At 44.6% G+C, this 26,751-nt stretch overlaps 1 protein-coding gene across 2 annotated transcripts in view; it reads left to right on the top strand.

The window, feature by feature from the left end:
* The window catches only part of dscama (Down syndrome cell adhesion molecule a), a 222,492-nt gene that overhangs the window by 63,811 nt on the left and 131,930 nt on the right, over nt 1–26,751 (top strand). For both annotated transcript variants that reach the window (XM_031808380.1, XM_031808379.1), the window contains exons 2-3: nt 11,962–12,279; nt 13,561–13,710. In XM_031808380.1, coding sequence (XP_031664240.1) covers nt 11,962–12,279; nt 13,561–13,710 — 468 coding nt within the window. The remainder of the gene's footprint in view (nt 1–11,961; nt 12,280–13,560; nt 13,711–26,751) is intronic.

Here is a 26,751-nt window from a genome sequence, read left to right as displayed (position 1 = left end):
ACTGTACTTGATTAATGTTTCAATGGAACCAACCAAAATAAGTTATTGATTTAATTAAAAATCAATGTCCTCCAAATCAAGGTTTCACAATTAATGGCACCCTTAAAGATGATTGTAAATAACATCTACCAAAATTAAACCACAAATTTTAAGGATCTATATTGAGCCATTACATCACTTCCTGTTTCACTAGGGTATTAAAATGAGGTAACACACATGCAATATTCTGCAAACACCATAAAGAAAACAAAAGAACTAGCAGTTCAAAAGAGACAGATGGTCATAGACCTTCATAAATCTGGTAATGGCTATAAGAAGATACACAAACGATAGAATATACCACTGAGCACTGTCAGGACAATTATTAGAAAATATGGAACAGTTTTAAACCTCACGGGTAGAGGACACAAATGCATTTTGCCCCCCAGGACAGGGAGGAGGATGGTGAGAGAAGCAACAAAATCCCCAAGAAACACTGTGAAATAATTGCAGGCCTTGGTGTGGTCTTGGGGTCACCAGGTTTCAAAAAGCACCATCAGACACCACCTCCACATCCACAGGCTCTTTGGAAGGGTTGATGGCATAATGAATTCTACCAAGTATCAGGCAATTTTGGCTGACAATCTGGTTGCCTCTGCCAGAATGCTGGGACTTGGCCGTGGGTGGACTTTCCAACAAGACAATGACCCGAAACATACCTCAAGATCCACACAGAAATGGTTCTGTGACAACAACATCAATGTTCTGCCATGGCCATCTCAGTGGCCAGACCTCAATCCAATGGAAAACCTGTGAGCTGAGTGGAAGAAGGCAGTTGATAAGTGCAAACCCAAGAATGTGAAGGATCTTGAAAGGATCTGCATAGAGGAATGATCCAAAATCCCTCCAAATGTGTTCCTTAACGTTGTCAAACAGTACAGGAAAAGACTCCATGCAGTAATCCTTGCCAGAGGTGGTTGCACTAAGTACTAAATGAGGAGTGCCAATAATTATGAAACATAAATTTTATATTAAATAATCGAATGATTTTGGTTGGTTCCATTGAAACATTAATAAAGTACAGTATTTCTCACGTTGGTATTTTGAGTTTCTCTATAATTATATTGTTTATATTTGGTTTAAGTATTGTTTGTGCGTTGCCAGTCAGGGGGGTGCCAGTCAGGGGGGTGCCAGTCAGGGGGGTGCCAGTCAGGGGGGTGCCAGTCAGGGGGGTGCCAGTCAGGGGGGTGCCAGTCATTTTGGAGCCCACTTTATGTGACCTTAAATAGACAGGCGTGTGCCTTTCCAATCAATTGATTTTAGCGCAGGTGGACTCCAATCAAGTTGTAGAAACATCTCAAGGATGATCAATGGAATGCTGCACCTGAGCTCAATTTCGGGTCCATTTTAGAATAAGGCTGTAACGTAACAAAATGTGGAAATAGTCAAGGGGTCTGAATACTTTTCAAAGGCACTGTATACAAGCTGCTCTTCTTGAATGAGGAAGTCGGGATCCTTAAATGACCTGCCCTAACCTGCCATGAACCACTGACAACTTTAAATAAACTGTGTAAATTTACTTTTAAGGCAATACTAATGCACACTCGACATAACAATGGCCAATAGCCTACATAACACGTTAATGAGAACAAAAACATAATTTGCATAAATGGGTTGACAATACCAAACAAAGAGAAAACAATGCTAATATTGATATAATGGTTAACAGACTCTAGTGTTTGTGCCAGTTGTGTATGTTGGTGGATGGACCTGCAGAAATCTGGGTGGGGAAAACTTCCTGCAATTTGGAACATTTTGCCACTGTTCTGTTATATTTACTAAAATCTGACTAACCCAGTGCACTGCTTGGTATGAATTCTATCTGACTGTCTGCATGTTTAGGTAAAAAGACAAAATGTTCCATTTGGAACACTGACAAGTAAAGAGCATAATATCTGTTCAATCTGATTGGTGGGGCTTACCCAGGCCCACCCACGCCCTGGTTTGTGCTCTTATACAGGCCTAATACAGTAAGGCATAATGTTTGGGATTAGCTATAGCACAGGGTTAACAAGAAATGTTTGTACCTAACATTCAGTCCATTTGTTTGGGGAGAAATGGAGGAAAATGTCTGGACGTGGCAATAGGCCTAGCTCACAGGCACATCATCAAACACACCTTCATTCCCATATAATCCCATAGCCTAATTGAGGTGGATGTATAAGATCCAAAACGCCTGTATAAATTCCAAAACAGATATCAGCAGAGATTGAGTAAGTCTATAGTAGCCTTTCAGACCAAACAGACACAGACAGACAGAGAGACAGACAGACAGACAGACAGACAGACAGACAGACAGACAGACAGACAGACAGACAGACAGACAGACAGACAGACAGACAGACAGACAGACAGACAGACAGACATCTGTAGTCTGGCCCAGGCTGATGGATGTGTATTGATAGGATACACATGAATCTTTCATCTGTCTTTTTAATATTCCCTCGTCCTGGTTTTGAGCTTTCCCTTGCTTTTCTCCTCTCAGTATTATCAATAGATTCTCAGAAGTATAGCTGATACTCTGTTAAGCAACTGTCTATACTTCAGTCAGGCTGCAATGTTTATTTCATGTGATCTGACTGTTTTATCACAGCTGTTAATGAGATGATTCTTCACACAGCCACCCTCCAGAAGTTCACGGCCAGCACCACCCACACACACATGGTCGTTTTTGCTCCCTAACAGTCTGTCGATTCACCTCAGTTTGACCATCCAGTTAATAAGACAGCTGAAGACAGGTCATAAGAGACGGCTCTGCATTTTATGCTGTGTGTGGTTGTGGTAATGTTTTACACGACAGCAGAGCGCGAAGTGGTGATAACGGAGTGCAAACAGGCCCAGCTCTCGGTGACATTCCCGAGTGGTGAGGAGAGAGAACAGTATCCTAGACTGTCCTGATCAACCCCTGCTTGACCATTTTTGCACTTCTCTCCTCAGGTTATCTTTTGAGACTTCCCAAGCCCAATTGCAACAGATACAGGAACTCTTTCATCCCACAGGCCATAAACTTTCTGAATCTGCATATGAAGTGAAATGTATTTAAATGGCTACACTTTTGCACAATGATTGCACCTTTTATCCATCTCATTGCTTCATGTTATGTGTATATATAGGTTGTATGGTTGTCACCGTTTTTCATTGTTCAACCCTGACTGCACAACACATTTCCCAATTGGGACAATAAAGATAACTTGAACATGAGTGCATACAAGTCCCCAGACTGTATCTATCACATAGAATGTATTTAAATCAAAATCCAATCAAATTTTATTGGTCACATACACATGGTTAGCAGATGTTAATGCGAGTGTAGCGAAATGCTTGTGCTTCTAGTTCCGACAGTGCAGTAATATCTAACAAGTAATCTAACAATTCCACAACTACCTTATATACACAAATCTAAAAGGGGTGAATGAGAATATGTAGACATAAATATATGGATGAGCGAAGGCCGAGCGGCATAGGCAAGGTGCAATAGATGGTATAAGATACAGTACATATGAAATGAGTAATGTAAGATATGTAAACATTATTAAAGTGCCATTGTTTAAAGTGACTAGTGATCCATTTATTAAAGTGGCCAGTGATTGGGTCTCCATGTAGGCAGCAGCCTCTCTGAGTTAGTGATTGCTGTTTAGCAGTCTGATGGCCTTGAAATAGCAGCCGTTCTTCAGTCTCTCAGTCCCAGCTTTGATGCACCTGTACTGACCTCGCCTTCTGGATGGTAGCGGTGTGAACAGCCAGTGGCTCGGTTGTTGTCTTTAATTATCTTTTTTGCCTTCCTGGTACATTGGGTGCTATAGGTGTCATGGAGGGCAGGTAGTTTGCCCCAAGTGATGCGTTGTGCAGACCGCACCACCCTCTGGAGAGCCTTGCGGTTGAAGGCAGAGCAGTTGCCGGACAGGATGCTCTCGATTTGTTGATCTGTGCAAGTTAGTCAGGGTTTGGGATGACAAGCCACATTTCTTCAGCCTCCTGAGGTAGAAGAGGCACTGTTGCGCCTTCTTCACCACACTGTCTGTGTGGGTGGACCATTTCAGTTTGTCGTTGATGTGTACGCCGAGGAACTTAAAACTTTCCACTTTTTCCACTGCTGTCCCTTCGATGGGGATAGGGGGGTGTTCCCTCTGCTGTTTCCTGAAGTCCACGTTCTTCTCCTTTGTTTTGTTGACATTGAATGAGTGGTTGTTTTCCTGACACCACACTCCAAGTGCCCTCACCACCTCTATGCAGTCTGTCTCGTCGTTGTTGGTAATCAAGCCCAATACTGTTGTCGTCCGCAAACTTGATGATTGAGTTGGAGGCTTGCATGGCCACGCAGTTGTGGTTGCAGGAGGGGGCTGAGCACGCTCCCTTGTGAGGCCCCAGTGTTGAGGGTCAGCGAGTTGGAGATGTTGTTTCCTACCTTCACCACCTGGGGGGCGGTCCGTCAAAGTCCAGGACCCAATTGCACAGGGCGGGGTTGAGGCCCAGGGCCTCCAGCTTGATGATGAGCTTGGAGGGTACTATGGTGTTGAATGCTGAGCTGTATTCAATGAACAGCATTCTTACATAGTTATTCTTCTTGTCCAGATGGGATAGGGCAGTGTGCAGTGTGATTGCGATTGCAGTTTGCTAATCTTCTGTGTATTTCCATGTTATCCACTGTCTAACTCCAGTCATTTGGGCTGTGAGTCAGTGTGGGCATTCATGGAGGTCCAGGAGGAGATAATAAATGGCCATTTTGGCCAGGCCGTAATGTGTACTCTACTCTCTGTGTGAGAGAGATGCGCTGTCTTGTTATTTGTTGTTTGTTTTCCTGCACCTGCGTCCCCCTGCTCTGTACAGGCTGAGAAAGTCTGGATGTGAGAGACAGGGTCAGGTGACCATGAAGAAGCTGAATGTTACCGAGAAACGGAGGGGAGGGGAGAAGAGGAGAGGAGAGAGTGGGATGGAGAGGAGAGAGTGGGATGGAGAGGAGAGAGAGAGAGAGAGAGAGAGAGAGAGAGAGAGAGAGAGAGAGAGAGAGAGAGAGAGAGAGAGAGAGAGAGAGAGAGAGAAAGGAGGGGAGAAGAGGAGAGAGTGGGATGGATAGGAAAGGGAGCGCGAGGAGGAGAGAAGAGGAGAGAGTGGGATGGAGAAGAGGAGAGGAAAGAGAAAGGAGGGGAGAAGAGGAGAGGAGAGGAGAGTGGGATGGAGAGGAAAGGGAGAGAGAAAGGAGGGGACGAGAGGAGAGAGAGTGGGATAGAGAGGAAAGGGAGAGAGAAAGGAGGGGAGAAGAGGAGAGTGGGGTGGAGAGGAAAGGGTGAGAGAAAGGAGGGGACGAGAGGAGAGAGAGTGGGATGGAGAGGAAAAGGAGAGGGAAAAGAGGGGAGAGGAGAGAGAGTGGGATGGAGAGGAAAGGGAGAGGGAAAGGAGGGGAGACGAGAGAGAGTGGGATGGTGAGGAAAGGGAGCGAGAAAGGAGGGGAGGAGAGAGAGTGGGATGGTGAGGAAAGGGAGAGAGAAAGGAGGGGAGAAGAGGAGAGAGAGTGGGATGGTGAGGAAAGGGAGACAGAAAGGAGGGGAGAAGAGGAGAGAGAGTGGGATGGTGAGGAAAGGGAGAGAAAGGAGGGGAGAGAGAAAGGAGGGGAGAAGAGAGGGGAGTGGGATGGAGAGGAAAGGGAGAGAGAAAGGAGGGGAGGAGAGGAGAGTGGGATGGAGAGGGAAAGGAGGAGAGGGGAGTGGGATGGAGAGGAAAGGGAGAGAGAAAGGAGGGGAGAGAGTGGGATGGTGAGGAAAGGGAGAGAGAAAGGAGGGGAGAAGAGAGGGGAGTGGGATGGAGAGGAAAGGGAGAGAGAAAGGAGGGGAGGAGAGGAGAGTGGGATGGAGAGGGAAAGGAGGAGAGGATAGTGGGATGGAGAGGAAAGGGAGAGAGAAAGGAGGGGAGAGAGTGGGATGGTGAGGAAAGGGAGAGAGAAAGGAGGGGAGAGAGTGGGATGGTCAGGAAAGCGAGAGAGAAAGGAGGGGAGGAGAGAGAAAGGAGGGGAGAAGAGGAGAGTGTGGGATGGTGAGGAAAGGGAGCGAGAAAGGAGGGGAGAAGAGGAGAGAGAGTGGCATGGTGAGGAAAGGGAGAGAGAAAGGAGGGGAGAAGAGGAGATGAGAGAAAGTGGGATGGAGAGGAAAGGGAGAGAGAAAGGAGAGGAGAGAGAGTGGGATGGAGAGGGAAGGGAGAGAGAAAGGAGAGGAGAGAGAGTGGGATGGTGAGGAAAGCGAGAGAGAAAGGAGGGGAGGAGAGAGGAGGAGAGAAAGTGGGATGGAGAGGAAAGGGAGAGAGAAAGGAGAGGATAGAGAGTGGGATGGAGAGGGAAGGGAGAGAGAAAGGAGAGGAGAGAGAGTGGGATGGTGAGGAAAGGGAGAGAGAAAGGAGGGGAGGAGAGGAGAGGAGAGTGTGGGATAGAGAGGAAAGGGAGAGAGAAAGGAGGGGAGAAGAGGAGAGTGGGGTGGAGAGGAAAGGGTGAGAGAAAGGAGGGGACGAGAGGAGAGAGAGTGGGATGGAGAGGAAAAGGAGAGGGAAAAGAGGGGAGAGGAGAGAGAGTGGGATGGAGAGGAAAGGGAGAGGGAAAGGAGGGGAGACGAGAGAGAGTGGGATGGTGAGCAAAGGGAGCGAGAAAGGAGGGGAGGGAGGAGAGAGAGTGGGATGGTGAGGAAAGGGAGAGAGAAAGGAGGGGAGAAGAGGAGAGAGAGTGGGATGGTGAGGAAAGGGAGACAGAAAGGAGGGGAGAAGAGGAGAGAGTGGGATGGTGAGGAAAGGGAGAGAAAGGAGGGGAGAGAGAAAGGAGGGGAGAAGAGAGGGGAGTGGGATGGAGAGGAAAGGGAGAGAGAAAGGAGGGGAGGAGAGGAGAGTGGGATGGAGAGGGAAAGGAGGAGAGGGGAGTGGGATGGAGAGGAAAGGGAGAGAGAAAGGAGGGGAGAGAGTGGGATGGTGAGGAAAGGGAGAGAGAAAGGAGGGGAGAAGAGAGGGGAGTGGGATGGAGAGGAAAGGGAGAGAGAAAGGAGGGGAGGAGAGGAGAGTGGGATGGAGAGGGAAAGGAGGAGAGGATAGTGGGATGGAGAGGAAAGGGAGAGAGAAAGGAGGGGAGAGAGTGGGATGGTGAGGAAAGGGAGAGAGAAAGGAGGGGAGAGAGTGGGATGGTCAGGAAAGCGAGAGAGAAAGGAGGGGAGGAGAGAGAAAGGAGGGGAGAAGAGGAGAGTGTGGGATGGTGAGGAAAGGGAGCGAGAAAGGAGGGGAGAAGAGGAGAGAGAGTGGCATGGTGAGGAAAGGGAGAGAGAAAGGAGGGGAGAAGAGGAGATGAGAGAAAGTGGGATGGAGAGGAAAGGGAGAGAGAAAGGAGAGGAGAGAGAGTGGGATGGAGAGGGAAGGGAGAGAGAAAGGAGAGGAGAGAGAGTGGGATGGTGAGGAAAGCGAGAGAGAAAGGAGGGGAGGAGAGAGGAGGAGAGAAAGTGGGATGGAGAGGAAAGGGAGAGAGAAAGGGGAGGATAGAGAGTGGGATGGAGAGGGAAGGGAGAGAGAAAGGAGAGGAGAGAGAGTGGGATGGTGAGGAAAGGGAGAGAGAAAGGAGGGGAGGAGAGGAGAGGAGAGTGTGGGATGGTGAGGAAAGGGAGCGAGAAAGGAGGGGAGAAGGGGAGAAGAGGAGAGGAGAGAGTGGGATGGTGAGGAAAGGGAGAGAGAAAGGAGGGGAGAAGAGGAGAGAGTGGGATGGAGAGGAAAAGGAGAGCGAAATGAGGGGAGAAGAGGATAGGAGAGTGGGATGGAGAGGAAAGGGAGAGAGAAAGGAGGGGAGGCGAGAGAGTAGGATGGTGAGGAAAGGGAGAGAGAAAGGAGGAGAGGAGAGTGGGGTGGAGAGGGAAAGGAGGGGAGGAGAGGGGAGTGGGATGGAGAGGAAAGGGAGAGGGAAAGGAGGGGAGAGAGAAAGGAGGGGAGAGAGAAAGGAGGGGAGGAGAGGGGAGTGGGATGGAGAGGAAAGGGAGAGGGAAAGGAGGGGAGAGAGAAAGGAGGGGAGAGAGAAAGGAGGGGAGAGTGGGATGGTGAGGAAAGGGAGAGAGAAAGGAGGGGAGAAGAAGAGAGGAGAGAGAGTGGGATAGAGAGGAAAGGGAGAGAGAAAGGAGAGGAGAGAGTGTGGGATGGAGTGGAAATGGAGAGAGAAAGGAGGGGAGGAGAGAGAGTGGGATGGAGAGGGAAGGGAGAGAGAGAGAGAAAGGAGGGGAGAAGAGGAGAGGAGAGGAGAGAGTGGGATGGAGAGGGAAGGGAGAGAGAGAAAGGAGGGGCAAAGAGGAGATGAGAGAGAGTGGGATGGAGAGGGGAGAGGGAGAGAAAGGAGGGGAGAAGAGGAGAGAGTGGGATGGAGAGGGAAGGGAGAGAGAAAGAGAGAGAGAGTGAAGAAGAAAAAGGAGGAGTGGTCATTTTCTGGAGAGAGCAGTGGAGAGCTGCAGAGACAGAGCAAGTGGGAGAATGCCGCTGACACTCCTAGTGGCTTTTCTCTCTGTCTCTCTCTTTCTCTCTGCTGGTAACTGCCTGTATCTTATTGACTGAGTGCTTTCAATCTCTCTCTCTCTCTCTCTCTCTCTCTCTCTCTCTCTCTCTCTCTCTCTCTCTCTCTCCTCCACTATACCTCACTGTTTTCCTTGACAATGCTCTCTAAAGTATATCTCTGCTCTCCTACATTGGGTTCTGGGCTCTGGCAGCGCCTGCATTCGTCCGTCACGGCTTCACTGTTTTAAGGATTCAGCCGTCCAGAAACGGGGGCTACATTTTTAATGAGTATGTGAAAAGGTAGATTGAGACAAAATGAGTCATGAGGCAGCCTTTCTTCATTTTTCACCTTTCAAACACACTCAGAGCTCAGCTTTGATGGCTGTTTGTTCGCATTTAGAACCTGCAAAGTACAACAGAGGAGGCTGGCCCTCTTCTCCAAACATGAGCTACACACCTTATGGAACCTGTATTCTGACTGTCTCTCAACCCTGTCTTTGCCTTGCTAAGAGGAATCCACTCATTGTTCATCCATTCCCTCTGTAATGGCTGACGATGGAGCTGGTTGTATTTATATTTATGACAGCTTCAGGCTAACTCTTAGCATTTATTAATACTATGATGAGCCACCTGCAGCTGCCTAGCTGGTCTGAGAGCTATTGATCTGTGTGTTAACCACAGGGGTAAATACAGTAGGACACACACACTCACACTCACTCACACATGCACGCAACCACACACACACATGCACATGCACACACACACACACACGTACACACACACAGTTGGAGTTACTACACCATGCTTTTCAGACCACTCATCAATCAAACATGTGAATCTTGGTTGTGTGTGTGTGTGCTCCCAAACAGCCAATCTATTGAACTGTTAATGTTGGGGTCTGACGATTTCCTGTTAGCCGATCCATAAGAATGGAGCAGTCATGCACTTCCCTTCGCCATTCCATGCTTATGGATGTCTCCATTTAGAAACTAAAACAACCCTGACTGATGACAACACATGACATCCCATTTACATGTCTGTAAGTTTGAGGTACAAATAGTTGTGACTCTATGTATATAAAGGAAATCCTGTGCATTTTGGTATGTGTGAAGTGAGTGTTTAAATGCAATATACATGTATATTATGGAAGTATTTGTATATGCTATACCAGACAAGGTGGAAGCAGGTTGTGGTAGATGGAGCCCTTGTTAGGAATTGATAAAGCACTAAAATGTTTGTTCCCAGAGGAGGGGGATTGGCAGCACATGCAGGCATGTAGGCAGGCTGGGTAGAGACAGGGCAGTGAATGAGGCAGGCTGGGTAGAGACAGGGCAGTGAATGAGGCAGGTTGGGTAGAGACAGGGCAGTGAATGAGGCAGGCTGGGTAGAGACAGGGCAGGGAATGAGGCAGGCTGGGTAGAGACAGGGCAGGGAATGAGGCAGGCTGGGTAGAGACAGGGCAGTGAATGAGGCAGGCTGGGTAGAGACAGGGCAGGGAATGAGGCAGGTTGGGTAGAGACAGGGCAGGGAATGAGGCAGGCTGGGTAGTGACAGGGCAGGGAATGAGGCAGGCTGGGTAGAGACAGGGCAGGGAATGAGGCAGGCTGGGTAGAGACAGGGCAGGGAATGAGGCAGGCTGGGTAGAGACAGGGCAGGGAATGAGGCAGGCTGGGTAGAGACAGGGCAGGGAATGAGGCAGGCTGGGTAGAGATAGGGCAGTGAATGAGGCAGGCTGGGTAGAGACAGGGCAGGGAATGAGGCAGGTTGGGTAGAGACAGGGCAGGGAATGAGGCAGGCTGGGTAGTGACAGGGCAGGGAATGAGGCAGGCTGGGTAGAGACAGGGCAGGGAATGAGGCAGGCTGGGTAGAGACAGGGCAGGGAATGAGGCAGGCTGGGTAGAGACAGGGCAGGGAATGAGGCAGGCTGGGTAGTGACAGGGCAGGGAATGAGACAGGCTGGGTAGAGACAGGGCAGGGAATGAGGCAGGCTGGGTAGAGACATGGCAGCGAATAAGGCAAGCTGGGTAAAGACAGGGCAGGGAATGAGGCAGGCTGGGTATTGACAGGGCAGGGAATGAGGAAGGCTGGGTTGTGACAGGGCAGGGAATGAGGCAGGCTGGGTAGTGACAGGGCATGGAATAAGGCAAGCTGGGTAAAGACATGGCAGGGAATGAGGCATGCTGGGTAGTGACAGGGCAGGGAATGAGGCAGGCAGGGTTGTGACAGGGCAGGGAATGAGGCAGGTAGGGTACTCTATAATAGAGCACCTTTGAGTACATCACAAAGTACATTGCTTTAGTGTTCGGTTGTGACAGGACAGGGAGTGTAGGATCACACACCAACAGGTAGGCTGTTTACAGTGACAAGACAGGTTGTGGGAATAGTCTGGAAAATTACTTTTTACATAATTAAGTTGCTACAAACTGTGATGAGATGACAAACACACAACAGCAATTCCAATCTATTTGCTATTAAGAAAAAATGACTGTTTTGGTATGGTTCTCAACAGTTTTTTTCATATCCAATAATAATCTGAAATGACAGCCATTTTGAAAAGCAGGATTTAGGAGAACTCACCCAAAAGCCCATGTTAACAATAAGGCAGACACACTAGGTTACATGGAGTGCTTGCCTAGTATCTTTGATTTCCCAGAAGCCTTGGTGCCTGCCTACACAGTACACCATACCAGCTCATAAAGGATTGGTTCAGTATTAGGTTGGGTGGGAGGGAGTAGCAACATCCACCTGCACACACGCCACATTTCTTAGCGGGGTCGTGGCTCAGCCCTCCACAAGCAGCCCTCCAGCCCCAGTTTCCCATTATGCACTGTGTTTGTAATCAGGTCTGGTGCAATGCTGGCCCTCCAAGTTCCTCTCCTCTCCCTCGGCTCCTCTGAAATGCCTCTTAATACTGAACAACTCTCCTTTCTCCATTCCTCCTCACTGCAGTTGAAAATCGCACTTTGTCCATGCAGTCAGAGCACAACACCATTACAGCACCACAGACTCAAAGTGAAATACAACATAAGAAGTCTTAGAGATAAATGCATAGTGGAGCTCTGCTGACGAGGCAATCAGATGTTTTAGTTTGGAAATATTGCAAAATGGCCTCCATTGTTAAGATGGAGACTGGTTCTTCTGGCCGTTCATCGGTTGATTATTTCACTCAAAATGTTACATTGTAAAACAACTCCCATAAAAATACCCCTCCAAGTAAGGGGATAGAGAATACATTTCAGAAAAAAAATCTCCAAAAATGTAAAAAGGCTCAGTGTTTTTTCTTCATGTTGATCAGGATCAGGGATATACAGTATATATTGGTAAAAATCAAAGGTGGCAAAAGGCTGAACGTTAGATGAGAAGATGGGCAGCAAAAAAACCTTAACACTACCAATGACTAACATTCCCTGCTCTGCTCTGTTTTCTTTTCAGTTTTCAGTGAAGATCTACGTTCCAGCTTATATTTTGTCAATGCATCTGTGCAAGAGGTAGTGTTTGCCAGCACCACAGGGACCTCGGTGCCCTGTCCCGCCGTGGGCGTGCCCCCCGCCTCGCTGCGCTGGTACTTGGCCACCGGAGAGGAAATCTACGATGTCCCCGGGATCCGCCACGTGCACCCCAATGGCACCCTCCAGATCTTCCACTTCAACCCCTCCAGCTTCAGCAACCTCATCCATGACAACACCTACTATTGCACAGCGGAGAACCCCTCAGGGAAAATCAGGAGCCAAGATGTCCATATTAAGGCTGGTGAGTGGTCTATCTGCTTATTTTATGCATACTGTATAATGTACAGTAGGGTTGTTTATCTAAAGTAGTAGTGATGTGAGAATTATTATAATTTTTTATTTCTTTTATTATTTCAAAAATCATTGCTAGGTAGTTAACATTATCTAGCGCTAGTCTGCTGTACCTGTTCCAAAACTCCAGTATCTCTCCTTCTATAGCTTGTTCTCCATCTTCTTTTTACATGGTGAGCCAACATGTATTCAGTGGTTTTATTTCCATTACTGATCAAAACTTGTTTTGTCAAGGCTCTCTCTTGTCTCTGTCAGGAACATCATATCACATTAAAGTCACAGCATCGAATCACAATACATATATCAAATCAAATCAAATCAAATTTATTTATATAGCCCTTCGTACATCAGCTGATATCTCAAAGTGCTGTACAGAAACCCAGCCTAAAACCCCAAACAGCAAGCAATGCAGGTGTAGAAGCACGGTGGCTAGGAAAAACTCCCTAGAAAGGCCAATACCTAGGAAGAAACCTAGAGAGGAACCAGGCTATGTGGGGTGGCCAGTCCTCTTCTGGCTGTGCCGGGTGGAGATTATAACAGAACATGGTCAAGATGTTCAATGTTCATAAATGACCAGCATGGTCGAATAATAATAAGGCAGAACAGTTGAAACTAGAGCAGCAGCACAGTCAGGTGGAAGTTGAAACTGGAGCAGCAGCATGGCCAGGTAGACTGGGGACAGCAAGGAGTCATCATGTCAGGTAGTCCTGGGGCATGGTCCTAGGGCTCAGGTCAGTTGAAACTGGAACAGCAGCATGGCCAGGTGGACTGGGGACAGCAAGGAGTCATCATGTCAGGTAGTCCTGGGGCATATAGCATCGTGATACACCTAAGGGCACCTAAGTATCGTGATTATATTGTATTGTGAGGTCCCTGGCAAATCCCAGCCCTACAGTATAGTGGTCAGTGGACAGTGTGGTTATGGAAATGGACAGTTGATTACAGAGGTGGGAATTAGGGATGCAGACAGTGTGGAGATGTTGAACAGAAGCTTGTTGGTCACTAAATGGGGTATAGTATACCACTTGGGTGACTAGTGACCACCTGCTAAACATTTCAGTTGGTAATGTTCAGAGTCTAACCAGGGATGTCACATTTGTTATGCTTGTGATTAAAGCAGTGAAGAAAGCAAAGAAACAAAATATATAGACAGCATATCATTTGCCAGAACAAAAAAATGAAAGTCAATTCATTGAGGACTCTCATTTCCTGTTTCCCCCATCTCTTCCAGTTCTACGAGAGCCCTACACGGTCCGTGTGGAGGACCAGAAAGCCATGAGAGGCAATGTGGCGGTGTTCAAGTGCATCATCCCAGCCTCGGTGGAGGCCTACATCACTGTTGTGTCCTGGGAGAAAGACACAGTGTCTATCAACGTCCAGAGTAAGTCTCTGCTCTCTAATCACTATATAATGTACAGTTGAAGTCGGAAGTTTACATACACTTAGGTTGGAGTCATTAAAACTCGTTTTTCAACCACTCCACAAATTTCTTGTTAAGAAACTATAGTTTTGGCAAGTCGGTTAGGACATCTACTTTGTGCAGGACACAAGTAATTTTTCCAACAGTTGTTTACAGACAGATTATTTCACTTATAATTCAATGTATCACAATTCCAGTGGGTCAGAAGTTTTCATACACTAAGTTGACTGTGCCTTTAAACAGCTTGAAATATTCCAGAAAATGATGTCATGGTTTTAGAAGCTTCTGATAGGCTAATTGACACCACTTGAGTCAATTGGAGGTGTACCTGTGGATGTATTTCAAGGCCTACCTTCAAACACAGTGCCTCTTTGCTTGACATCATGGGGAAATCAAAATAAATCAGCCAAGACCTCAGAAAAATAATTATAGACCTCCACAAGTCTGGTTCATCCTTGAGAGCAATTTCCAAACGCCTGAAGGTACCACGTTCATCTGTACAAACAATAGTATGCAAGTATGAACACCATGGGACCACGCAGCTGTCATACCGCTCAGGAAGGAGACGCGTTCTGTCTCCTAGAGATGAACGTACTTTGGTGTGAAAAGTGCAAATCAATCCCAGAACAACAGCAGCAAAGGACCTTGTGAAGATGCTGGAGGAAACAGGTACAAAAGATTTCCACAGTAAAACAAGTCCTATATCGACATAACCTGAAAGGCCGCTCAGCAAGGAATCAAATCAAATCACATTTATTTATATAGCCCTTCGTACATCAGCTGATATCTCAAAGTGCTGTACAGAAACCCAGCCTAAAACCCCAAACAGCAAGCAATGCAGGTATAGAAGCACGGTGGCTAGGAAAAACTCCTTAGAAAGGCCAAAACCTAGGAAGAAACCTAGAGAGGAACCAGGCTATGTGGGGTGGCCAGTCCTCTTCTGGCTGTGCCAGGTGGAGATTATAACAGAACATGGCCAAGATGTTCAAATGTTCATAAATGACCAGCATGGTCAAATAATAATAATCACAGGCAGAACAGTTGAAACTGGAGCAGCAGCACGGCCAGGTGGACTGGGGACAGCAAGGAGTCATCATGTCAGGTAGTCCTGAGGCATGGTCCTAGGGCTCAGGTCCTCCGAGAGAGAGAAAGAAAGAGAGAATTAGAGAGAGCATACTTAAATTCACACAGGACACCGGATAGGACAGGAGAAGTACTCCAGATATAACAAACTGACCCTAGCCCCCCGACACATAAACTACTGCAGCATAGATACTGGAGGATGAGACAGGAGGGGTCAGGAGACACTGTGGCCCCATCCGATGACCCCCCCGGACAGGGCTAAACAGGAAGGATATAACCCCACCCACTTTGCCAAAGCACAGGCTAGAGGGATATCTTCAACCACCAACTTACCATCCTGAGACAAGGCCGAGTATAGCCCACAAAGATCTCCACCACGGCACAACCCAAGGGGGGGCGCCAACCCAGACAGGAAGATCACATCAGTGACTCAACCCACTCAAGTGACGCACCCCTCCTAGAGCGGTATGAAAGAAGGGTAAGGGTTAGAGGCAGAGAATCCCATTGGAAAGTGGGGAACCAGCCAGGCAGAGACAGCAAGGGCGGTTTGTTGCTCCAGAGCTTTCCGTTCACCTTCACACTCCTGGGCCAGACTACACTCAATCATATGACCCACTGAAGAGATGAGTCTTCAGTAAAGACCTAATGGTTGAGACCGAGTTTGCGTCTCTCACATGGGTAGGCAGACCATTCCATAAAAAATTAGCTCTATAGGAGAAAGCCCTGCATCCAGCTGTTTGCTTTGAAATTCTAGGGACAATTAGGAGGCCTGCGTCTTGTGACCGTAGCGTACATGAAGGTATCTAAGGCAGGACCAAATCACAGATATAGGTAGGAGCAAGCCCATGTAATGCTTTGTAGGTTAGCAGTAAAACCTTGAAATCAGCCCTTGCCTTGACAGGAAGCCAGTGTAAGGAGGCTAGCACTGGAGTAATATGATACATTTTGGGGTTCTAGTCAGGATTCTAGCAGCTGTATTTAGCACTAACTGAAGTTTATTTAGTGCTTTATCCGGGTAGCCGGAAAGTAGAGTATTGCAGTAGTCTAACCTAGAAGTGACAAAAGCATGGATACATTTTTCTGCATTATTTTTGGACAGAAAGGTTCTGATTTTTGCAATGTTACGTAGATGGAAAAAAGCTGTCCTTGAAACAGTCTTGATATGTTCATCAAAAGAGAGATCAGGGTCCAGAGTAACGCTGAGGTCCTTCACAGTTTTATTTGAGGCGACTGTACAACCATTGAGATTAATTGTCAGATTCAACAGAAGATCTCTTTGTTTCTTGGGACCTAGAACAAGCATCTCTGTTTTGTCCGAGTTTAAAAGTAGAACATTTGCAGCCATCCACTTCCTTATGTCTGAAACACATGCTTCTAGCGAGGGCAATTTTGGGGCTTCACCATGTTCATTGAAATGTACAGCTGTGTGTCATCCGCATAGCAGTGAAAGTTAACATTATGTTTTCGAATGACATCCCCAAGAGTTAAAATATATAGTGAAAACTATAGTGGTCCTAAAACGGAACCTTGAGGAACACCGAAATCTACAGTTGATTTGTCAGAGGACAAACCATTCACAGAGACAGACTGATATATTTCCGACAGATAAGATCTAAACCAGGCCAGAACTTGTCCGTGTAGACCAATTTGGGATTCCAATCTCTCCAAACGAATGTGGTGATAGATGGTATCAAAAGCAACACTAAGGTCTAGGAGCACAAGGACAGATGCAGAGCCTCAGTCTGATGCCATTAAAAGGTAATTTACCACCTTCACAAGTGCAGTCTCAGTGCTATGATGGGGTCTAAAACCAGACTGAAGCATTTTGTATACATTGTTTGTCTTCAGGAAGGCAGTGAGTTGCTGCGCAACAGCCTTTTCTAAACATTTTGAGAGGAATGGAAGATTCGATATAGGCTGATAGTTTTTTATATTTTCTGGGTCAAGGTTTGGCTTTTTCAAGAGAGGCTTTATTACTGCACTTTTAGTGAGTTTGGTACACATCCGGTGGATAGAGAGATGTTTATTATGTTCAACATAGGAGGGCCAAGCACAGGAAGCAGCTCTTTCAGTAGTTTAGTTGGAATAGGGTCCAGTATGCAGCTTGAAGTTTTAGAGGCCATGATTATTTTCATCATTGTGTCAAGAGATATAGTACTAAAACACTTGAGTGTTTCTCTTGATCCTAGGTCCTGGCAGAGTTGTGCAGACTCAGGACAACTGAGCTTTGAAGGAATACGCAGATTTAAAGAGGAGTCCGTAATTTGATTTCTAATAATCATGATCTTTTCCTCAAAGAAGTTCATGAATTTATTACTGCTGAAGTGAAAGCCATCCTCTCTTGGGGAATGCTGCTTTTTAGTTAGCTTTGCGACAGTATCAAAAAGGAATTTTGGATTGTTCTTATTTTCCTCAATTAAGTTGGAAAAATAGGATGATCGAGCAGCAGTAAGGGCTCTTCGATACTGCACGGTACTGTCTTTCCAAGCTAGTCGGAAGACTTCCAGTTTGGTGTGGTGCCATTTCCGTTCCAATTTTCTGGAAGCTTGCTTCAGAGCTCGGGTATTTTCTGTATACAGGGGGGCTAGTTTCTTATGAGAAATGTTTTTAGTTTTTAGAGGTGCAACTGCATCTAGGGTATTGCGCAAGGTTAAATTGAGTTCCTCAGTTAGGTGGTTAACTGATTTTTGTCCTCTGGCATCCTTGGGTAGACAGAGGGAGTCTGGAAGGACATCAAGGAATCTTTGTGTTGTCTGTGAATTTATTGCATGACTTTTGATGTTCCTTGGTTGGGGTCTGAGCAGATTATTTGTTGCAATTGCAAATGTAATAAAATGGTGGTCCGATAGTCCAGGATTATGTGGAAAAGCATTAAGAGCCACAACATTTATTCCATGGGACAAAACTAGGTCCAGAGTATGACTGTGACAGTGAGTAGGTCCAGAGACATGTTGAACAAAACCCACTGAGTCGATGATGGCTCCGAAAGCCTTTTGGAGTGAGTCTGTGGACTTTTCCATGTGAATATTAAAGTCACCAAAAATTAGAATATTATCTGCTATGACCACAAGGTCCGATAGGAATTCAGGGAACTCAATGAGGAATGCTGTATATGGCCCAGGAGGCCTGTAAACAGTAGCTATAACAAGTGATTGAGTAGGCTGCATAGATTTCATGACTAGAAGCTCAAAAGATGAAAACGTCATTTTTTTTTTGTAAATTTGCTATCGTAAATGTTAGCAACACCTCCGCCTTTGTGGGATGCACGGGGGATATGGTCACTAGTGTAGCCAGGAGGTGAGGCCTCATTTAACACAGTAAAGTCATCAGGCTTAAGCCATGTTTCAGTCAGGCCAATTACATTAAGATTATGATCAGTGATTAGTTCATTGACTATAATTGCCTTTGAAGTAAGGGATCTAACATTAAGTAGCCCTATTTTGAGATGTGAGGTATCATGATCTCTTTCAATAATGACAGGAACAGAGGAGGTCTTTATCCTAGTGAGATTGCTAAGGCGAACACCGCCATGTTTAGTTTTTTCCCAACCTATGTCGAGGCAGAGACACGGTCTCAATGGTATAGCTGAGCTGACTGCTGAGCTGACTACGGAAGAAGCCACTGCTCCAATGCCGGCATAAAAAAGCCAGACTATGGTTTGCAACTGCACATGGGGACAAAGATCATCGTTTTTGGAGAAATGTCCTCTGGTGAAACTAAAATAGAACTGTTTGGCCATAATGACCATCGTTATGTTTGGAGGAAAAAGGGGGAGGCTTGCAAGCCGAAGAACACCATCCCAACCGTGAAGCACGTGGGTGGCAGCATCATGTTGTGGAGGTGCTTTGCTGCAGGATGGACTGGTGCACTTCACTAAATAGATGGCATCATGAAGCAGGAAAATTATGTGGATATATTGAAGCAACATCTCAAGACATCTGTCAGGAAGTTAAAGCTTGGTCGCAAATGGGTCTTCCAAATGGACAATGACCCCAAGCATGCTTCCGAAGTTGTGGCAAAATGGCTTTTAAGAACAACAAAGTCAAGGTATTGGAGTGGCCATCACAAAGCCCTAACCTCAACCCTTTCGAAAATGTGTGGGCAGAACTGAAAAGCGTGTGTGAGCAAGGAGGCCTACAAACCTGACTCAGTTACACCAGCTCTGTCAGGAGGAATGGGCCAAAATTCACCCACCTTATTGTGGGAAGCTTGTGGGAGGCTACCCGAAATGTTTGACCCAAGTTAAAAAATTTTAAGGCAATGCTACCAAATACGAATTGAGTGTATGTAAACTTCTGACCCACTGGGAATGTGATGAATGAAATTAAAGCTGAAATAAATCCTTCTCTCTACTATTATTCTGACATTTTACATTCTTAAAGTAAAGTGGTGATCCTAACTGACCTAAGACAGGGAATTTTAACTAGAATTAAATGTAAAAATGTATTTGGCTAAAGGTGTATGTAAACTTCCAACTTGAACTGTATATAGAGAACATGTTATGTAAAAATCTTCACAAAACCAGTCTGGTAAGTGATTATCTCACTGCAAGAAAATAAGGCCATAGTTCTGAGATAGCTAAGAGTTTTGACCCAAGGGATGTGCGGATGTGCTTTGCGCTGTCTGTCTGCAAGGCCTTTTGAGGTCAGACTAGACTAGTAGATTAGCGCCCATGCCCCTGTTCCAGCCATGCAACCAGCTCGTTACGTTTTGTTGTGTGTTCACGTCCGTCGGACCCCATGACAGAGTGTCCCTATTTCCCTGCTGACCCAGGCTGGACGAGAGTCTTCCACGAGAGCAGGGAGGAGGGCATGGCAACCCTGTGGTGTCACTTAGCCTCAGTGCTATTGACCCAGTTCTCTGGTGATGGGAGCCATTGCCTTGTTCGTCTACTCGGTCTGCGTTGCTTGTCTACTCGATTGTTTCCTAGCCCCCGGGGGCAAATTCACTTTATGTCGGGCATTTAACAAACTCAATAGACAAAGCTAATGTTGTTTTGGATTTTGAACGGAGGGCAAATGCAGTGATTTCTTTTTTGTTGACGTTTTTCAATTTGTCCACTGAGGTGAAAGCAACAATCTCTTAATTGTCCATAAATGGATTTGCCGCAAGGATCTTTTGGAGCTGAGGGGATACAGGGTTATGGTTTATTGAATACATATTTTTCATCATGTTGAGTTAAATTTTTTCCCTAGAACTAATACTTGACTGTTTGAATGATTGATTGACTGTTCAAATGAATGAATTACAAGTATGTACTGTATGGATGCAATGCCATCATTTTCTAATGCAAGACTAAATGGGCCTTTTTCCTAGCTATCTTTCTAAGATGAACTTCACTGACAACAGTGTTTACTTTCCACTGTTAAAATCTGTTAAAACCATATGTGAACACGGTCAGAAAAATGTTGCCGCCACCAATCCAGCGCTCTTCTCCATGCTTAATAATAAATGACGGAAGTCTACGAATCCATGAGCAAATAATCTTTATCCACGTCTCAACGCACAAACCCACCATCCATTCTCCCCATTCTTCATGGCTCATGCATATGAAGTGCAATTTAAAGAGTCTGTGTGTGTGTGTGTGTGTGTGTGTGTGTGTGTGTGGTATCCATGTTGACTGGTGGCTCTAGACAGATCACCAAGCCCTACTCTTATTTTCGATGGGCTGCCAAAGCCCACCTTTTAAATGTTTAATGAATTAAAAATGAGAATATCAACACTTAGACATGAAAAACTTCACAAATGTAGCTTTTCTGTATCTGGTAGTATGAATTATAGATGGTAGTATTTCTGTTTGGAGAGGTGTACCATGAAGCGCAGGCAGCAGGCCCCCTTTAACCATTCCCCTGTGAGTCTCACTGGGGTTAGGCCCACTTTAGGCTAGGTTGCTGTGCAGAACCTAACGATACACCACTCAAAGAGCTTCAGTGTCTGCATGCGTGGAAAGATGTGCTAATGTCCGTGGAAAATACACACATTTAAGAAGACAGTGGGTAGGAGTTGCATTGCATTAAAGTGCATTGTTTATGTCAGTAGTTGTAGGTCAGCCCTGGCTGCTCTGTTCTTTATTTGACTATTATTAATATCTATCCTGATGCCTAGTCACTTTACCCTGCCTTCATGAACATATATATCTCAAATACCTTATTAATATCTATCCTGATGCCTAGTCACTTTACCCTGCCTTCATGAACATATATATCTCAAATACCTTATTAATATCTATCCTGATGCCTAGTCACTTTACCCTGCCTTCATGAACATATATATCTCAAATACCTTATTATTATCTATCCTGATGCCTAGTCACTTTACCCTGCCTTCATGAACATATATATCTCAAATACCTTATTATTATCTATCCTGATGCCTAGTCACTTTACCCTGCCTTCATGAACATATATATCTCAAATACCTTATTAATATCTATCCTGATGCCAAGTCACTTTACCCTGCCTTCATGAACATATATATCTCAAATACCTTATTATTATCTATCCTGATGCCAAGTCACTTTACCCTGCCTTCATGTACATATATATCTCAAATACCTTATTATTATCTATCCTGATGCCTAGTCACTTTACCCTGCCTTCATGAACATATATATCTCAAATACCTTATTATTATCTATCCTGATGCCTAGTCACTTTACCCTGCCTTCATGTACATATATATCTCAAATACCTTATTATTATCTATCCTGATGCCTAGTCACTTTACCCTGCCTTCATGTACATATATATCTCAAATACCTTATTATTATCTATCCTGATGCCTAGTCACTTTACCCTGCCTTCATGAACATATATATCTCAAATACCTTATTATTATCTATCCTGATGCCTAGTCACTTTACCCTGCCTTCATGAACATATATATCTCAAATACCTTATTATTATCTATCCTGATGCCAAGTCACTTTACCCTGCCTTCATGTACATATATATCTCAAATACCTTATTATTATCTATCCTGATGCCAAGTCACTTTACCCTGCCTTCATGTACATATATATCTCAAATACCTTATTATTATCTATCCTGATGCCTAGTCACTTTACCCTGCCTTCATGTACATATCTACCCCAAATACCTCTGCACATTGATCTGGTACTGGTACTCCCTGTATATATCTGCACATTGATCTGGTACTGGTACTCCCTGTATATAGCTCCACATTGATCTGGTACTGGTAATCCCTGTATATATCTGCACATTGATCTGATACTGGTAATCCCTGTATATATCTGCACATTGATCTGGTACTGGTACTCCCTGTATATATCTGCACATTGATCTGGTACTGGTACTCCCTGTATATATCTCCACATTGATCTGGTACTCCCTGTATATAGCTCCACATTGATCTGGTACTGGTACTCCCTGTATATATCTGCACATTGATCTGGTACTGATAATCCCTGTATATATCTGCACATTGATCTGGTACTGGTACTCCCTGTATATATCTGCACATTGATCTGGTACTGGTACTCCCTGTATATATCTCCACATTGATCTGGTACTGGTACTCCCTGTATATATCTGCACATTGATCTGGTACTGGTACTCCCTGTATATATCTGCACATTGATCTGGTACTGGTACTCCCTGTATATATCTCCACATTGATCTGGTACTCCCTGTATATAGCTCCACATTGATCTGGTACTGGTACTCCCTGTATATATCTGCACATTGATCTGGTACTGATAATCCCTGTATATATCTGCACATTGATCTGGTACTGGTACTCCCTGTATATATCTGCACATTGATCTGGTACTGGTACTCCCTGTATATATCTGCACATTGATCTGGTACTGGTACTCCCTGTATATATCTGCACATTGATCTGGTACTGATAATCCCTGTATATATCTGCACATTGATCTGGTACTGATAATCCCTGTATATATCTGCACATTGATCTGGTACTGATAATCCCTGTATATATCTGCACATTGATCTGGTACTGATAATCCCTGTATATAGCTGCACATTGATCTGGTACTGATAATCCCTGTATATATCTGCACATTGATCTGGTACTGGTACTCCCTGTATATATCTCCACATTGATCTGGTACTGGTACTCCCTGTATATATCTGCACATTGATCTGGTACTGATAATCCCTGTATATATCTGCACATTGATCTGGTACTGGTACTCCCTGTATATAGCTCCACATTGATCTGGTACTCCCTGTATATAGCTCCACATTGATCTGGTACTGGTACTCCCTGTATATATCTGCACATTGATCTGGTACTGGTACTCCCTGTATATATCTGCACATTGATCTGGTACTGATAATCCCTGTATATATCTGCACATTGATCTGGTACTTGTACTCCCTGTATATAGCTCCACATTGATCTGGTACTCCCTGTATATAGCTCCACATTGATCTGGTACTGGTACTCCCTGTATATATCTCCACATTGATCTGGTAATGGTACTCCCTGTATATAGCTCCACATTGATCTGGTACTGGTACTCCCTGTATATATCTCCACATTGATCTGGTACTGGTACTCCCTGTATATATCTGCACATTGATCTGGTACTGATAATCCCTGTATATATCTGCACATTGATCTGGTACTGGTACTCCCTGTATATAGCTCCACATTGATCTGGTACTCCCTGTATATAGCTCCACATTGATCTGGTACTGGTACTCCCTGTATATATCTGCACATTGATCTGGTACTGGTACTCCCTGTATATATCTGCACATTGATCTGGTACTGATAATCCCTGTATATATCTGCACATTGATCTGGTACTTGTACTCCCTGTATATAGCTCCACATTGATCTGGTACTCCCTGTATATAGCTCCACATTGATCTGGTACTGGTACTCCCTGTATATATCTCCACATTGATCTGGTAATGGTACTCCCTGTATATAGCTCCACATTGATCTGGTACTGGTACTCCCTGTATATATCTCCACATTGATCTGGTACTGGTACTCCCTGTATATAGCTCCACATTGATCTGGTAATGGTACTCCCTGTATATATCTGCACATTGATCTGGTACTGGTACTCCCTGTATATATCTCCACATTGATCTGGTACTGGTACTCCCTGTATATAGCTCCACATTGATCTGGTACTGGTACTCCCTGTATATAGCTCCACATTGATCTGGTACTGGTACTCCCTGTATATATCTCCATTCTTGTGTATTTTATTGTATTCCTCTTGTGTTACTATTTTTATTTTTAAACTCTGCATTGTTGGGAATTGCTCAAGCATCTCACGGTAAAGTTCTCTTCGGCGCATGTGACAAATACAATTTGATTTGATTCGATTTTTGGTACTGGTGAACTACCTGGTGTGCAGGCTTTTGTTGCAGCCCAGCACTGTCTTACAGTACACAACTGATTGAAACAATTTACTGCTTATCAGGACCTTGACTAGTTAAACCAGATGGTTAATGCAGGGCTGGAACAAAAAGCTGCACACCATATACTGTAGCTCTCCATGCTCAGAGTTGAGGACCGCTGGTGAATCTAATAGATGATGGATTATTACACTTAACCTTTTTTCATGACATGGTTCAAAACACAAACAATATGGTAACATTATTTTAGATGGAAAGAAGTGATGATTGTGTGGCAGGAATTATAGCAATGATTTGAAGAGAGAAAAGTAAGGCCCATATCCCATTAAATTGTGTCTATAGCTACATGCTCCCCTCTGATAAGCAGCTGATTCTCACTAAGATATGGGTGAAGATATAGGTGCGGATAAAGCAATGACACCCACACATTTATATTTTCTCTGCTCTGCAGTGTGGCTGGCTGGCTGCAATAGCAGAATGCAGGATCAATCCTGTTATGTATTGTTCTTGGTTCTAAGCTCTGGAATGTTTTCATTCCAATAGTGAAGGGTACCTTGCATCCGCAACTGTTTTATAGATTTGGTCCTTCTGAGAACCATTTTATGAATCTCATCATGGATTCAGTCTTCTTACCTTTACTGTTGGTGAGTCAGACTTAGACAAGGGATATTATGAGATATGTCTAATAGTACCAAATCGAACCAGAGTTTATTTGTCACAGGCACTGCAGGTATAATCAGTACAGTGAAATGCTCAACAATGCAGTCATATAAAATAAATCCACACAAGAATAAAAGAAATACACCCTCTGTAGAGTACACACAAGAATAAAAGAAATACACCCTCTGTAGAGTACACATGAGAATAAAAGAAATACACCCTCTGTAGAGTACACACAAGAATAAAATAAATACACCCTCTGTAGAGTACACATGAGAATAAAATAAATACACCCTCTGTAGAGTACACACAAGAATAAAATAAATACACCCTCTGTAGAGTACACATGAGAATTAAAGAAATACACCCTCTGTAGAGTACACACAAGAATAAAAGAAATACACCCTCTGTAGAGTACACATGAGAATAAAAGAAATACACCCTCTGTAGAGTACACACAAGAATAAAATAAATACACCCTCTGTAGAGTACACATGAGAATAAAATAAATACACCCTCTGTAGAGTACACACAAGAATAAAATAAATACACCCTCTGTAGAGTACACATGAGAATAAAAGAAATACACCCTCTGTAGAGTACACACAAGAATAAAATAAATACACCCTCTGTAGAGTACACACAAGAATAAAATAAATACACCCTCTGTAGAGTACACACAAGAATAAAATAAATACACCCTCTGTAGAGTACACACAAGAATAAAATAAATACACCCTCTGTAGAGTACACACAAGAATAAAATAAATACACCCTCTGTAGAGTACACACAAGAATAAAATAAATACACCCTCTGTAGAGTACACACAAGAATAAAATAAATACACCCTCTGTAGAGTACACACAAGAATAAAATAAATACACCCTCTGTAGAGTACACATGAGAATTAAAGAAATACACTCGATAATATACACTATATTCAAGGTCAGTATCAGTACCAATTAATGAAATGGATATTGGTGGCAAGCTCTTCCTGTATCTACTATGCTGATACTGAGGGTCGAATTCAACTGAAACCTCAAAAGAGATTCTCATATTGCATATTGCATATTTGTTGCATAGATTCTGACAAAACCGTTTTTGTTTCATGCAGAAGTATACTCTAAATTCTATTGATATTTTATTGATTGACATTCTATTTGTAAAACCAACCCCAACACTTATTCTCCATCAATACCAAAATGAGTGTTCTTATTGGATGTGTTTGTGTCAGGTTGGGTTTCTGTTTCTGCTTCTGTTGCCTCAGAGGGAGAGACACAGCCCTAGCAGTGTTGCCCCATTCCCCAGGTGCAGGCTGAGGGCTGTGCTGTGCTGCAGTCACTGAGGAAGGCCTTGTAGGGCTTTGCCATGGCCTGATCTGGCCTCCTCTGCATTCAGCACGAGTGGGGCCGGACCCCAGCACTGCAGAGAGGCACACGCACACACACACGCTCTAGACACTCTTTCTCATTCCACACACGAGCCACACACCAGGGCCATCGGCCATCATAGTACATAGCCCTTTTCTGCTCCCCCCTCCCATCTCTCTCTCTCTCTTTACCTCTCACTCCACAGTCACTCTCTGTCCTTGTACTTAGGAGCAAAGTGATAAGATACATAATGAAATGGGAAGTCATCCAATCAATATTGAAAATCTACCATCAGTTGTCTTAGTAGCGTCCTGATACTATCAGTATATATAGGGTGTCTGACTGTATGTATTACACACCTGAACATGTTGTATTTCTTGTTGAGTCATCTACCCAAAATATATGTGATATAATGGTGTTCAGAAACAACACACTATTCATGCTATTCTCATTCCTGTGTTATTGGTATTCATACAAGCTGATTTATTCTTCTGGTTGGGAGTTTCCTATCTATCTGTTGTAT

Source organism: Oncorhynchus kisutch, linkage group LG28 (genome assembly GCF_002021735.2).
Source record: "Oncorhynchus kisutch isolate 150728-3 linkage group LG28, Okis_V2, whole genome shotgun sequence".
Lineage (NCBI taxonomy): Eukaryota > Metazoa > Chordata > Actinopteri > Salmoniformes > Salmonidae > Oncorhynchus > Oncorhynchus kisutch.
The sequence above is the reverse complement of the archived record's forward strand: the minus strand, read 5'-3'. Positions and strand labels throughout refer to the sequence as shown.